The sequence below is a fragment of the Megalops cyprinoides genome, chromosome 9, assembly GCF_013368585.1.
Source record: "Megalops cyprinoides isolate fMegCyp1 chromosome 9, fMegCyp1.pri, whole genome shotgun sequence".
NCBI classification, from domain to species: Eukaryota; Metazoa; Chordata; class Actinopteri; order Elopiformes; family Megalopidae; genus Megalops; species Megalops cyprinoides.
In genome coordinates this window covers 16,030,297-16,045,660 of record NC_050591.1, presented here as the reverse complement: position 1 = coordinate 16,045,660, position 15,364 = coordinate 16,030,297, and the positions used below count along the sequence as shown (strand labels likewise).

At 51.2% G+C, this 15,364-nt stretch overlaps 1 protein-coding gene across 1 annotated transcript in view; it reads left to right on the top strand.

Annotated features, from left to right (window-relative positions):
* Window positions 1–1,507: 1,507 nt before the first annotated feature.
* Window positions 1,508–15,364, top strand: part of sipa1l3 (signal-induced proliferation-associated 1 like 3) — a 39,516-nt gene continuing 25,659 nt past the window's right edge. The window contains exons 1-7 of the mRNA XM_036536576.1: window positions 1,508–2,915; window positions 5,516–5,646; window positions 9,083–9,271; window positions 9,744–9,918; window positions 10,606–10,709; window positions 12,973–13,130; window positions 13,517–14,099. Of these exons, the coding sequence (XP_036392469.1) occupies window positions 1,508–2,915; window positions 5,516–5,646; window positions 9,083–9,271; window positions 9,744–9,918; window positions 10,606–10,709; window positions 12,973–13,130; window positions 13,517–14,099 (2,748 nt within the window). The remainder of the gene's footprint in view (window positions 2,916–5,515; window positions 5,647–9,082; window positions 9,272–9,743; window positions 9,919–10,605; window positions 10,710–12,972; window positions 13,131–13,516; window positions 14,100–15,364) is intronic.

Here is a 15,364-nt window from a genome sequence, read left to right as displayed (position 1 = left end):
TCTCTCTCTCATTCCATTCTCCCTCTCCATGTCTTCCCTTCTTTCTCTTAGGGATGGGGAGACCATTAGACAGCAGGAAAGAGGAAAAAAAGAGGCAGATTGAAAACAGAGGGAACGAAAATCTCAGCAGTATAGTCCAGTTTATAATACGGCACAATCCCATGTTGCCAGCGCATGTGTTGACACAATGAGCACACACTGTTCAGGTCTGTGCTCCGGTAACACACTTACTAAGGATTAGATAATCCAATCACACGAGTGAGAAGCTGAGCCGGGCTGGGTGTTGCACGCTGGCTCTGTTTCTTTTTGGCCCAACTGGACAGGGGTGCGGCTGCTGACCACATTCCAGACCCCCCTGTTGCCATGGGCAACCGGCCAGATGAGGGTTCGACTACAAGCGCACCATCTGACGTGCGCCCCCCTCCGCCGTTCGCGGCCGCGCTGCCCCTCCGGTGGCTCACGTATCTGCCCCCTGGAGGGGTCAGCGTAACTCACGGGTCAGCTGGTCCACGTGTTTTATCTGGGCTGCAGTGCTTGCTTAGTGGTGCAGAAGGAGGTTATTCTCGTGTTAAACACAACGACCTCGAAACATCCACGTGACATCGATCTGATTTCCGCAGTCGGTGTTACAGAAACGTCACGCTAAACGGTGTCGGTCCTTAGAAGGCGAGTTTGTGTAGCAGTTGCCGGTCCCGCCTTGGTGCCGAGCTGTTGCAGCGAGTTTGCCGCTCCAGGGTTGGCGAGCGTGTGCAGCGGAGACAGCGGAGGGTGTGCAGGGAGGGAGGCGAGGTGCGACAGGGGTGTAATTCAAAAGATGGTAATAATACCTCTGCCCGTCAAGCTTCCCGAAGATTATCCCGAAAGGGAGAAATCCTGCTTTAAATCCGCTCTCACCTGCTTCCCTGTCCTCCTTTCCCCTCTCCTCCTCTCATCTCTCTCCTTTCCTTCTCTTTCTCTTTCTCTCTCTCTCTCCCACACCTGTGCCATCAAAGAGGAGACATACAGAAGCGCTTCCTTTCTGTCTCATGGATTCACCTGTATATTCTCCCTGTGGATTCAAACGTATGTAATTACAGTTAACAGCTGTGATTACAGAATTAATAATAGTTTTTTTTTTCATTTAATCTCACTCTAGTTACAGATAATTGGAGTGTGTGGATCATATGTAGGTGAAGGGAATCGGGGCTGGTGTCGAGGGGATATGCCTGAGACCTGTCTTTATTGTGTGTGTGTGTGTGTGTGTGTGTGTGTGTGTGTGTATCTTACAGGGTTGAACTGACGGAGGACCCAGGACACACTGCGAGCACTGAGACACAGGGGACCAGGGTAGGCCGAGCACCTCCCCCGAACCCCCCAGCGATGTGTGCGGGAGGCGGCGGCGGCTGCAGCGTGTGTGTGGGGCCCCTCCTGCTCTCCTCCCTCCCCTGCTCTCCTCCCCGCCCTGGCCTGGGATGCCGGCCCCTTGCCCCCCGCGTTCCCCTCAGGGCGTGAGCTTCGTCCCGGGACCATGACTGCGTACAGAGACCGAGCGCTGCACTGCGCCACAGAGCTGCTGGAGGTTGGGGGGGTGCCTGCCTTCTGCTCCCAGGAGCCCCCCCTCCCCCAGCAGCTGCCCCCGCCCCACCTGTCCGCCTTCCGCCTCCCCAACGGCCATGCCCCCGCCGAGCCCGCGGCCCTGCCCCGCATCTCCGTGCCCAAGATGGGCGTGCGGGCGCGCATCGCAGAGTGGCCCCCGCGCCGGGAGCAGTCGCGAGAGTCGCTGCTGGAGAACGGGCAGGGCGGGCAGGCCGCGGGGGCGGGGCTGGTGCGCGGGGGCGTGGCCCGCGTGCCCCACCGCCGCGTCTCCAAGGACGCGGAGTTCCGGGACGGGCTGAGGGGCGGCAGCGGGGGCGGGGGCTCGCCCGCCGTGTTCCGGGCCCCGGCACCGCTGCGGCAGCGCTCCAGCAGCGAGGTGACGCTGAGCGAGCAGGACGAGGCGGAGGCCGAGGCGCGCGCGGGGCTCTTCCGCGAGTACGGCAGCACCTCCTCCATCGACGTGCAGGCCGTCCCCGAGCAGAGCTTCTTCGACATGCTGAGCCAGTTCCACCAGGAGCGGCCCGACCAGCGCAGCACCGCCCCCGCCCGCCTGGGGGAGCTGCTGCGGGCCGAGGCCGCCCCCGACGCGCCCCCCCAGCCGCCCCCGTCGCACCCGCTCTCCCCCACGCCCCGCGCCGACGACGGCGGCCCTGTGCGGGCAGAGAACAGGGTGCGGAAGAAGAGCGGCGGGAACGAGTCGTCCCTGGGGACGTCGTCTCTCTTCCGCAAGCTGCGCAGCTCCAGCCGGGGGGAGCTGGAGGCGGGGCGGGGGGAGGGCGAGGACGGCCGGCCGCTGGAGGTCAGCAAGCCCTGGCTCTGCCCCAAGAGCTTCGTGCACTACGACGCGCAGAGCATCCTGTTCGACCTGCATGAGGCCGCCGCCCAGCGCGCCTCCGTGGCCCAGCGGCGCAACACGGCCACCGGCGCCTCCGCCGCCTCCGCCGTCTCGCTGGCCGTCTCCCGGGCCATGGCGCTGGGCGGGCTGGAGCCTGGCTTTTCCAGCACCGAGGACCTGCTCGCCAAGGACCCGGCCGCCCCGCCGGGGCCCGACCCGGCCGACGCCGGCCAGCTCCTGCTCAGCTGCCCCCACTTCCGCAACGAGACGGGCGGCCACGGCGAGCGCAACGTCAGCTTCCTGAGCTCCTCGGGCGAGCGGGGTGAGGCGGGCGGCGCGGGCGGGGCGGAGCCCGTGCTAACCCTGCGCTGCAGCAACGCCAGCGTGTCGGTGCTGGAGGTGCCCCCCGAGCAGCAGCTGGCCCGGCTGGAGAGGCTCAGGCACTACAGCATCGAGCACGTGGACCTGGGGGCGCGCTACTACAGGGACTACTTCCACGACAGAGGTACGCTCCACGCCCCCCCCATCAGCCACACACGGTCGCCCTCATCACTGTGCCACTCACACATCCCGCCCCGTTCCCTCACTCAGAATCTTTTGGCTGGGACCTTCGCACAAAGTATCTGGCGCTGGCGCTAATTCAGAACCTACCTGCTCGGTGGCAGAAAACACACTTGCCGCTGATAGCGAGCAGTTTACTCCCCTGAATGTTCCTGGCCCCGGCCCAGACCGAAGCCGCTGCCAGCCCTGCCTGTAATTTGGTTTAATCTTAAAATGTTAGTCATAGGCCCACGCTGTCTGAGCGTCGTACGCACAATTATCCTTAATGTCCCCCTGTCGCAGCGCCGAACGGCAGCGTTCGAGCCGCCTTCCGCTCTGAGACGGCATATGTCAAGTTTTGTTTTTCCTAACGTAATCTCTGTAGGATTATAAATATCTCCTTTTAACACATGCGGTATGAGCCTTTAGCCCCAGGTCTCCATATCCCACATTTTGCTGCTGTTCTAGCTTTTAGTCCCTGTACAAAGCGCCCAGCGCTCCCACTGTCCCTGTGACTCAAGTCCTCTCTTCAAACATTAGTCACCTGAAGGCATTCGCAAGTCATCAGGCCACTTTATTAAAGGTGGGGTATATGACAGCACAGCACAGCGCAGAGACTTGCCACAAACACTCAAGTTCAGTTAAGGTACTTCCATACTGTCTTGTATGGGAAAAAACGCTCAACTGTGCCGCAAGCCTTTGTTTTTCAGTGAGAGTTCTGTGTTAAAACGCACTAAATCTGCCATTTTGAGTCCAGCCCTTGCTTGGCTTTGACGTGTTGAAAGTAGGCCTCAGGCCTGTTATGTTTCCTGCCAACATGCTGGAAACGTCATTGGACGGATGCAGCCAGTCAGGAGGTGGCGGGTTGACGGTAGTGTCACCCTTCAGAAATGAAACTTGTTTAAGGGATGGGACATGGCAGTAATGGGAAGACCCCCTTTCCCCTTCATTACACAACCCTTTGTGTTTAGACAGGCTCTGCGAAAGCACCCTGGCATCCTAGTTGGGTAAAGCAGGAGTGGGTATCCCAATTTCAGTCATGCTGGAATCCTAAAGATCTCCTGGGTCTACGCTGTAAAATTACCGAATACTTTGAAGGTACGATAACTTGCTGTCATTTATACCAACAGTTGGGAGAATTCTAGCATTTAACATGTCAAGAAAGACAAAAAATAACCCCTCTGCCGCTCTAGTTTAGAATATCAAAATGGCAGCACTTGGACTACACACAGGGGAGGCTGATTTTTAATTTTGATCCGTTCGTGTCATGAGCACCACATCGCGGGGCTTGAGTCATCCCTGCCCGCGCGGCACTGAAGCAGCCGTAGATGCCTTCAGGGTTTATCGCGCCTGGTAAGGGAACGCACAAAGGTCACCGCTCCAAAAATACATCCCTTCCTTTGGGAGTCCAGCCTCGCTGCCTCGGGCCCTTGTCAGAACATCTACAAATTCGCTTCCTGTCAGAAGGCGAGGCATCAGCGCTGAGCAGGGGTGTGTGTGTTCAGAGTAAATCGACCTTCAGATACTCTCCGGCTGCTGAGTGATTTATCGCCCTCGTGTTCCTCATCCTTTTACCCGAGCGCTGCGTGAAACCTGGCTCTTTCTGAAAAATAATCTCCTGTCATGATGATAACGATCTATTGATAATCTCACGCCGCGCCGTGATACTCTCCCATATAGAGCGCGCGGAGATACACAGATTGTTTAGTCTGACTCAAAGCGTGAACACTTGTGTTGATACAATTTCAACTCGTTTTTACTTTAGTACAATCTACTATTTGTCTTAGCTTTGAACTGTTATTGTAAACCGGTAAGTTAATTCATTGTAAATTCATTGTAAGGAAGGAAAAATTGACACATTACTTAGTGACACTTAGTGTTTATGGTTGAACTGGTTGTGTAAGATTGCATTGTTGAATGTTCAGTTTGTTAAACACGTCCAATTTGACCCATTGTCTGCATTATATCGTAAACCATGTGTCACATATTACGTGCTACATACTGCTGGTTTAAGTACAGGCCTGCCTGTTTTGGTATGACATATAAAACTTGCCAGAGAAAATCTAAACATAAATACAGTAAAGACAGATACATCTCATTCAAAGTTGGTCACTTAACCTTGAAGGCTGCTACATTAAGAAATTCATATTTCTGTATGAATGTGTTGCAGTAAACTTCATTGCCACAGATACTGTAGATACGCTGCAGTGAACAGTGGTCAAAATATTCAAATTTCCGTTGCGCTCTGACTCCTGAGTGTCTTAATGTTGGTGATGTCACAGAAGAGTTGCATAAAAACATGTTTACGTGTTATCATGGGTAGCATTGTGATGACACTGTCCCTCTCCTTCCTTTTCTTTCTCTCTGCTCTCCTCACCCTTTACCTCTGTTTCTTTCTCTCGCTTCCTCTCCCTGCTTTCCCTCTGTTCTTCTCTTCTTTCCTTGTCTTTTTCCTCTTTTGCTCCCTTTGTCCCTGCCTTTTCCTCTGAATCACTCTGTCACTCCCTCTCTCTCTCTCTCTCTCTCTCTCTCCGCAATTTGTCCCCTGTCCTGCTGGCTGTACAGAGCACTGTAACTACTTTGGGACGGACGATAAGCTGGGCCCTGTGGCGGTCAGCATCCGCAGGGAGAAGCTGGAGGACACCAAGGATCTGAAGGACCAGTACCAGTACCGGCTCATCGTCAGGACCAGCGAGGTAGCCCACCTGGCTGAGCGTGCACACAGACACACGCACATACACCCATACATGTGCGCACATACACAGCAGTCACAACATGGCGTTGTACACTAATGACCATTTGGCACAGGTTTCCCTTGTGAATGTGTGCCTGAGTATGTGCATGTGTGTGCTTGTATCCATGTGTATGTGTGCATGTGTTTTATGTATGTGTGTGTACGCACATGTGTGAATATGTGCATGTGTATGTGTCCATGTGTTTTATGTATATGTGTGTACGCACGCGTGTGTGGGGGTGTGTGTGTACTGTGGGTGGGTGTGGTGGTGTTTCTGCTCGGGCTGGCTGCTGACCCGCAGGCCCCATGGCCCAGCCTGGATCTGCTGTCCCCTCCTTCCGTGCCAGAGGAAAATTCCACCTGCCGAGCAGCGCCAACCCAAACAGCCTCAGAGCCTCGCCCAGATCCCTGTGAAAGGGCATCAGAAAGCCTTTTGTCTCCCCCCCCTCTGCCTCAGATTCCCCAAAGTAGCAAGCAGTGAAGTGCCAGCACAGTCCATTTCGCACCGGACCGGCACAGTGCATTTCAGCTTGCCACGTTAGAGTAGAAGGGGCCATACGGTGCTGGACAGCTGTGTAGGAGATCCACAGTGTCTCAGATAATTCCCCCTCTCGTTCGTGTGCACATGTGGCAGAGGAATTGAGGGAATGCGTGTGCGTGTGTGTGCGCGTGTGCGTGTATGAATGTGTGTGTGTTTTGCTGAGTAATGCTGAGTGGTGCGTCGCTGTTCCAGGCAGGATTACATGGCTGCCTGGTCTCATCACCTCAGTGCTGCAGGAACAATGGCAGCTCCTGCCTGTATTTGCACAAGGCACTCAGCAGCATTCTCACGGACACAATGGACATCGGCTCCGCCCTCTCGCAGACGCCCGAACGGCACTGACGCGGAACCAGTAACCCCCCCCCCCCCCCACACACCACGTCAACCGGGGGGCGCGGTCACCCCCGCGTGCTGGCACACCGGGTCACCGGACTCATGCGCAGGGGGTTAGAGAGACTTATTGTGTTTGAGGGAGGGGCGAGGGGTCGGATGTCACACTGGATTTATGTGTGACCTAGTTCAGCCACAGCATTTTCGCGTGAGCACTTTCACACACAACTGCAAATATGTGAGTCCTGACCTACTAATCTGCTAATGTGCATGCAGAGTTAGGTTTACATGGTTAATAAGCACGTTGGTAACCTGCACAGAGTGTAGCGTGGTACCTGTACTAACAGATGGGACAACTGTAGCATCAGACTACATTTACTTGGATATGGACCTAATGCTACATCCAGTACACAGACATGCACATATCAGGTCAGCTGTTCTCAAAAGAATATCAACCATGGCGTTTGCAGGGCTGATATTCCTGCATTAGTTGCAATATTAATGACGTTCTCTGTTTGTTTGGAAATTATCAGTGTTCTTTCATATAACTGCATCTTTACATTGGCCACGTTTACAATCACATCAATAATGCGATTTGAATGAGATGAAGACAATACTCCCCAGTTTGGCAAGACTCGTGTAAACACCTTACTTTATTTTAATGTGATTTAGCTCTTAATCCCAGTGAACATAATTGCAGTAAAATACACTATATGGACAAAAGTATTCGGATGCCTGACCATTACATTGTAATGACATTGTATTCAAATACATATACTTTAATATAGAGTTGGTCCCCCTTTTGCAGCTATAACAGCTTCCACTCTTCTTGGAAGGCTTTCCACAAGATTTTGGAGTGTTTCTGTGGGAATTTGTGCCCATTTATTCTGTAGAGCATTTATGAGGTCAGGCACTGATGTTGGATGAGAAGGCCTGGCTGGCAATCTCCGTTCCAGTTCATCCCAAAGGTGCTCGATGGGGTTGAGGTCAGGGCTCTGTGCGGGCCAGTCAAGTTCTTCCGCACCAAACTCATCAAACCATGTCTTTATAGTCCTTGCTTTGTGCACTGGGGCACAGTCATGTTGGAATAGAATAGGGCCTTCCCCAAACTGTTGCCACAAAGTTGGAAGCATAGCATTGTCCAAAATGTCTTGGTATGCTGAAGCATTAAGACTGCCCTTCACTGGAGATAAGGGTCCTTGCCCAAGCCCTGAAAAACAGGTGTGGCCAAATACTTTTGTCCATATAGTGTATGTGGAATTCTTCAATTTCATTCGTATTATTGTAGGACTGTTGGAACATGGAGCCGCCTTAATAAAACTTCTTGGTTTAAATCTGCGCATGTCTGAGAGAAAAGGAAGGTCATTTTCTTTGATAACAGCGTTACTGATTATGCGGCTGCTCGCCAACAAAGCCCTCTGAACCAACTCATACTGTCGTCTGCTGCTTTCCAAAATGTTGGCCAGGAGAGCAACCTGGAGATTTGAAAAAGCAATAGGCCTGCAGCAAAGCCTAATGTGTCATAATGATGGTTGTTACAACTAGAGCTACTTCACCTTGAATGAAAGTGGCGGTACAGAACCTGGGAACAGTAGCAAGCCAGTCTGCAAAGTTACTCTGTGGCAAATAACTATGGCCCCTCCTTTTATACTCTTTAATTAAATTATCCAATTGGAATGCTCTTTTTGCAGAGACATGCATTAACTTTAAAATTAACATGGTGTGGGTACTGTTCAAAATATTTTTTTCCAAATGATCCATTCATGTTATTTCATATTCATAGTTCTTGAACATTGTGACAAAAAACAGCATATAACATTCATATGAATGTGGTCTGGGTTGGGAGGGTGCTCTGGAGTCTGAATGTATGAAGTCTGACTGAGCTACATGACAAGACTGCACCAACATTAAAGCGTTTGGCTTGTGATATGAATTTTTGGTTTGCTTCATGTACCGCAGTGTCACTCGATTGCGCTCCCACTCCCGAATTCAGAGTTTGTAAGTGAATATCGTCTTATGTGCTGGAGGAAGCTGCCGGGAAACGTCCCCAGTGTTCCACAGTCTGGAGGTTTTGAGGGTTTCTCTCTCCAAACAGTCTAAAGGGCTTTAGCTCGCAAGCAGACGTTCAGAGCACAGATGTCACGGTTCCTGCCATTTATAGAAAGGCATACTCCACAGGCTGAGAGTACTGGAAGCCGCAGTGCTCTGTGAGGTCCCCCCCCCCCCCCCCCCCCCCCCCAAAACCAGCAAGAATCCCTGAGACTTCTGAGTGTGTTAATGTTCCCAGGGTATCAGCACAGTCAACCCAAGGGTCTGCCTGTCTGTCTGTCTGTCTGTCACACAGTGTAGACCACCTCTTCCCCTTACCACTCAACTGGTGACATCACAGCTGTGCATCTGAATGTCCATCAGTGTGTGACTGACGGTACTAATTTCATCTTGTCTGTTGGCCAGTTGGTCAGTGAGTGTCCAGCACCTCCAAACTGTACTGACCCCTTTATTTCCCCCCCTCCCCGCCCCCCCCCAGCTGGTGACGCTGCGCGGGTCCATCCTGGAGGACGCGGTGCCCTCCACGGCGCGCCACGGCACGGTGCGGGGGCTGCCCCTCAAGGAGGTGCTGGAGTACGTGGTGCCCGAGCTAAGCATGCCCTGTCTGCGGCTGGCACTCAGCACGCCCAAGGTCACCGAGCAGCTCCTCAAGCTGGACGAGCAGGGGGTGAGTCAGTGTCAGGAGGAGCGGGGTAAAGGTCGGAGTGCGAGGTCAGGAGTAACGGTTATTCAGAGTTCGCCCTTCTGCCACAGTGAAGTTTGTGATGGCGTCAGGGTCCTTGGTTGCTGTTTGTTTTGGTTGGGGTTGAAAGGACAAGAACTATTTAGGCACAGTAGTCATAGCCTTGTCTTTGCATGCATTTTAAAGAGCACCAACGGGTGAGAAAGACCTAGAATTAACCTCACTGCTATTTAAAGCATTGGGGGTGGAAGAAGATTTTTCTTGTTAAAGCCCAAAATTAGGCAGTGAAAACCAGGGGAACGCGTTTGGTTTGATTCAACACACTTCCTGGAGTTCTCATGTTTTGTTTTTAGAAAACGACTTTCAGAATCTCTTTAAAGCTGTTTGTGTCAGACGGCCAAATGCTGTCTGTATGTGCAGTGGCATCCCTGATGGCGTTGTGTCCCCCCCCCCACAGCTGAGTCAGAAACACAAGGTGGGCATCCTCCTTTGCCGGGCGGGGCAGAGCACGGAGGAGGAGATGTACAACAACGAGGAGGCCACGCCCGCCTTCCGCGCCTTCCTGGAGCTGCTGGGGGAGCAGGTGTGCCTGCGGGGCTTCAGCAAGTACGCCGCCCAGCTGGACACTAAGAGTAAGTGGGGTAGGGGTGAGGAGCAGGGTGAGGCAACCTCACATCCACCGGGCCGGTAGAGCACTGCTGTTGTACCCTTGAGCAAGGTTGCCCCAGTGATAAAATATCTAATCTATGTATTCCTGTTTATACAAGAGTGACTGCTAATCAAATAATGTCATATTATGTCATGTAAAAACACTCATTCAGTCCTCTGTGGTGTGTAGCAGTTCAGTGTGTAGCAGATACATGAGTGTCATGGAGACAAGGGCAACGTGTTTGTCTGAATGTTCGGTGTTTTACCCAGGAGTGAAATGCTGCATATCCCTGTTGGATGCGCAATCATATACTCCATTATGCTAGTGTATTACATGTCAGGAAATGGTTAAATATGAGTTGAAAGATAAAAGTATTTTTCAAACTATTTCAATGTATAAATTTCAAAAGTTACAATAGTGCATGTTTATTGGAGAATGTGTTTCGCAGTAAACACAATTTTACAACATATTCTACAGCTTATGCAAAGAATTGTATATACAAACATGTGAATAGTTAGGTTGATAATTTCATGTACACTGTATATTTTTAGATAATAGCAATATACACTGTAAAAATGTTTTTGTTTCCTCTATCTATATATACTTTTTCATAAGGGTTTGTTGACTGTGTGTGTGTGTATAATGCGTATGTGTTTGTGTGTCTCCCCAGCGGACTCCACTGGCACACACTCCCTCTACACCACCTACCAGGGCTATGAGATCATGTTCCACGTGTCCACCATGTTGCCCTACATGCCCAACAACCCACAGCAGGTAGGAGCTGAGAGGATGCAGAGATGCTGACAGGGAGCAAGGAGGCAGAGAGAGAGAGAGAGAGAGAGAGAGAGAAAGAGAGAGACACAGACTCGGGCGCACAGATTATGGCTGAACAGGGCTCATCCTGCCTCAGCTATGAAGCCCCATTACAGAATCCACAGTGATTTTTTTCAGGAGGTTTATCTGACAGTGAAATTAATGATGTGACCGTTTGATCAGCGCTTGTTTCTGAAGTCTTTGGGGTCAGGTCAGCCAGCTCAACGTGGAGTCACTCTCTCTCTCTCTCTCTCTCTCTCTCTCTCTCTCTTTCTCTTTCTTTCTGTTCGGCAGTGTTCCTCCTGTCACATCCAGTTTTCGTCCCGCCTTTGTCCTCTCTGAATGCGGCCTTCCCTCTTTCTTTCTCCTGCTTTTCCTCCCGCCTCTCACGCCGTGATCAAAGCAGGGCGTGTCTCCATCCTTCTGTTTTCCTCATTCTGTAAATAAAACCGCCGTCCCTTGGGGCCTTATTTGAACTCTGTGCGTCCGCATCTGTGTGTGTGTGTGTGTCTTTGTGTCTAAAACTTTGCCTGTGTTTGTGTCTTAGCTTTGTCTGTGTGTGCGTGTGTGTGCATGTTATTCTTGATGTTTGTCAGTGCGTTTATGCGGTTGTGCATTAGTGCTTGTGTGTAGTTAAAAGGTGGCACCTGCGCTTTATTGTATGCTTTGAAAGATATGAAATAAATGGCACGTGTGTGCAGCATACTCAGTGCCCTGCCCAGTCCTGCATTCCTCAGAGGCACATAGCACTCTGACTCCACCAAGTGACTCAAACTGGGCATAATCATGAGATTCCCCCAAAAAAATCCCCTTCTGCCATCAGACCTCTAGGTGGCAGTGTTACTTATCAGAGAGACGCTGATTTCCCCTCGCGTTTCCTGACTCAGTAGCGGGAGAGGAGAGGAGAGGAGAGGAGAGGAGAGGAGAATGCAGCTGAAGAGAAGGAAAGGACCTCCAAGAGCCTTTGGTTTTGACCCAGACTGGGTGGAGATCTCTGTACAGGGAATAGAGCTGTGTGTGTGTGTGTGTGTGTGTGTGTGTGTGTGTGTGTGTGTGTGTGAGAGAGAGAGAGAGAGAGAGAAAAAGAGAGAGGGATGCCGAAGTGTGGCTGAGCTGCTGCAGGCTTATATAATTAATACCTTCACACTGCAGCAGGGGGGACAGGGGTGGGCGTGCGCCACCGCAGGGTGTTGGGAAGGATTTTGTCACAGCATGTGACATACCACACACCCATCTCCGACAGTGATGACCACTGTGTGTGCCCGTGCGTGCGTGCGTGCGTGCGTGCGTGCGTGTGTGTGTGTATGTTATTTATAGTCCTGCATCAATGCATCAAGGTTGTTTCCTCTGCATTGTCAGAGAGGGAAGTGCTCTCTCTCTCTCACACACATACACAGACACACGCAAAGGAGTGGGCAGAAGAAGGGCTTGAAGAAAATATGTGCTGAAATAGTACAGTGAAACAACTGAGTAGCAAAGGCAATGGAACATAACGTCTGTGTGTTATCAGCCCCTAATGATGTGGGCAAGGCAGACAGTGACAAGCTGAGATTCATGGTGCAGTTAGCCTGGGAGCTGGAACAGCAGGGGTTTCCGCTCCCCAGCCCACAAGGGATCTTGATCCGTATGTTCACAGCTGATTTTAAAAGAATGGCAAGCACACCAGATTAACCCTTCACTTACCCATGATCACACACCTCTGAGCCACACCCCCTGACTAGTCCATGATTCTCAGTGTTGGGCTCCAGAGTGAGGAGTGAAATGGAGACCAAGCCCCTCTTGTCTCAGTGGACTATAAGTGAGGAACTTCACAGTACTGTATAGGAAGTGTCACCACCTACTGCAGTTGGGACTGCACAAGTAGCAGTGCCTTTATGAAAATGCCTCCCCTTGCAACAGGGACACTGATGAAGTACCGAGGGCTCTGTACTGAAGAACTAGGCGGTAATATCCTGATGCAATCTCAACATGTGCTCTGTGCATTCGTTTGTCTGTATGTCTCTTTCTGTCTGTCGGTATCCTGTCATGTCACGTCTGCCTCTGTCGTCCTTTCTCTCTTCTCTCTCTGTATCTATTTTCCCCAGTGTCATAGATATTTAGAGAGGTGTACTTGATTGCCAAGTCTTTCGCACACATTCTCAGAGTGTAAAACTGTGCCTGCCATCCCTCCCCCTCTCTCTCCCTGCCCCCCCCTCCCCCTCCCTCTCCCCGCTGTCTCTCTCAGCTCCTGCGGAAGAGGCACATCGGGAACGACATCGTCACCATCATCTTCCAGGAGCCGGGCGCCCTGCCCTTCACCCCGCAGAACATCCGCTCACACTTCCAGCACGTCTTCGTCATCGTGCGTGTGCACAACCCCTGCTCCGACAGCACCTGCTACAGGTAGGGCACGGTCACCGTTTGCCGGGCAGATTGGAGGTGTACAAGCTCTTAATGATGGAGGGTGTTCTAATTTTAATGCCTTACTTTGATATGCTACCAGGGTTTTTTAGTTGGAATATATTGCCACGCTGACAGCAGCGTTAACAGTTAGTGTAGCATAGCGGTAAGGAGCGGGACTTGTAACCAAAAGGTTGCTGGTTTGATTCCCTGCTGGTGCACTGCTGTTGTACCCTTTGGCCTCAGTAAATATTTAGATGTATAAATGGGTAACATGTAAAAAGTTGAACTTTTTTTTTTTAACTTTGTCAGTCACTCTGGAGAAGGTCTGCTAAATGCCAATAATGTAATGTAAGTTAACATTGGTTTGGCTGTTTTATGCACTTCAGTGTGGCAGTCACGCGCATGAAGGACGTCCCCCCCTTCGGCCCGCCCATCCCCAGCGGCGTGACTTTCCGCGACCCCGCGGTGTTCCGCGACTTCCTGCTGGCCAAGGTGATCAACGCGGAGAACGCGGCGCACAAGTCGGAGAAGTTCCACACCATGGCGACGCGCACCCGGCAGGAGTACCTGCGCGACCTGGCGGAGAACTGCGTCAGCGGCACGCCGCTCGACTCGGCCGGCAAGCTCAACAACCTCATCTCGCTGGCCTCCAAGCGGCGGGAGCGGGCGCGGGCGCGCGAGGGGGCGGAGCTGGGCGCCGGCGGCGCCGTGGCCTGGCGGGTGCGCGCGCAGGACTTCAGCGGGGGCGGGGCGGAGCTGGCCTGCGTGCTGGGCGTGTCCGCCGAGTACGTGCTGCTGCTGGACTGCGCCACCAAGGAGGTGGTCTTCAACTGCTTCTGCGCCGACGTCATCGGCTGGACGCCCGAGCGCCTCTCCCTCAAGATCTACTACGGCCGGGGCGACCACATCGCCGTCAGAGTGCCCGAGGGCGGGGCGCAGGACATCCGGGAGGTGGTGACGCGGCTGAAGGTGAGGACGGGGACGCCGGCAGAAGTGCAGGATGGGACATGCAGGCAGAGAACCCCACACATGTTTCTGTTTACCGTTCCTCTGCAGCTCTGTAGCGCAGAATGTGCTCAGTTATTATGCTAAATGAATGCAGGTGACCACCGTGCCCTCAAGGGACTCGCTTATGAACAAAACAATTAGTATAATAATTCTGAAATAAAAATGTAATTGTCAAAGCTAAAAAAGCTGAAATCCATGCCTCTATAAAACAACAGAAACATTATTCTTGGCTGAATTATTTTTAGTTGTTTTATGCTCTCACATCCTGCTAAAATTCTCGCTGCAGTTAATTCCAAACAGAAACGGTGAATAATGGTTGTTCTTCAGTGTTTTCACCACAATTACCGCCCCACCCCACTACAATGTATATATTGTATAATACATAGTGGTGTGTCAGTGCCTTTGGCTTTATGTTCTTTTTGGCCACATAATCAAAGCATTTCTGTGACATCTTCTGTAGTCATTAGATCTCAGATGCAGATCAATTGGTAACTGAAACTTACATTGGTACGGATCAGAAATAGAAACCAAAAGGAATTGGAGTGAAATAAAAATAGGCATTGTACAAGTTAAAAATCTTAAGTAAATAATTTGGGTGGAAAAGAAAGTCAAAAATGAAAATACATGGAAAAGGAAACTTCAAAGTCGCAACAAAAATAACCCTGTAATTTATGAAATCCCCCACCCTCATCCAATTATTGTAATTCAATCTTATTATTTATAAATATTTGTAATTGTAACTAAATGAGCAGCAGCATGCAACAAATAAGAGAGCTGCGTGACTTTCATAGATCAGATTTTCTTTTTCCCTTTATTCAGCTTTAATAATCACTGTTTAGTCAGCTACAGCCCACAGCCTGACCCCAACCCACCCACACCATTTCTTCCAGGAAAATGGTGATGAACATTTTGCACATTTCTGCTTCCAGACAATGGCTCTGTGTATATCTAATTGCGTACATTATTCTTAACCTGATGGTACTACCTAATCATTTGAATGTGTTGAACAGGTTTGAATCCTTACTGTATAGAGATTGCAAGGCCAGGGCTTTTAAATTATTTGCAGCAGTAGGGCAGATTTTTGTCTTTAATGCTGGCAGACAGAATTTAGAGAATCGAGCATAGGGAGCTGAATATCTTTTCCATTGAATATTGTGTAATACAGTGTCAGTGACCTCCCATTTTATCTCCAGTGATAGTAGAGAGTTCTCAACATTGAGCACAGG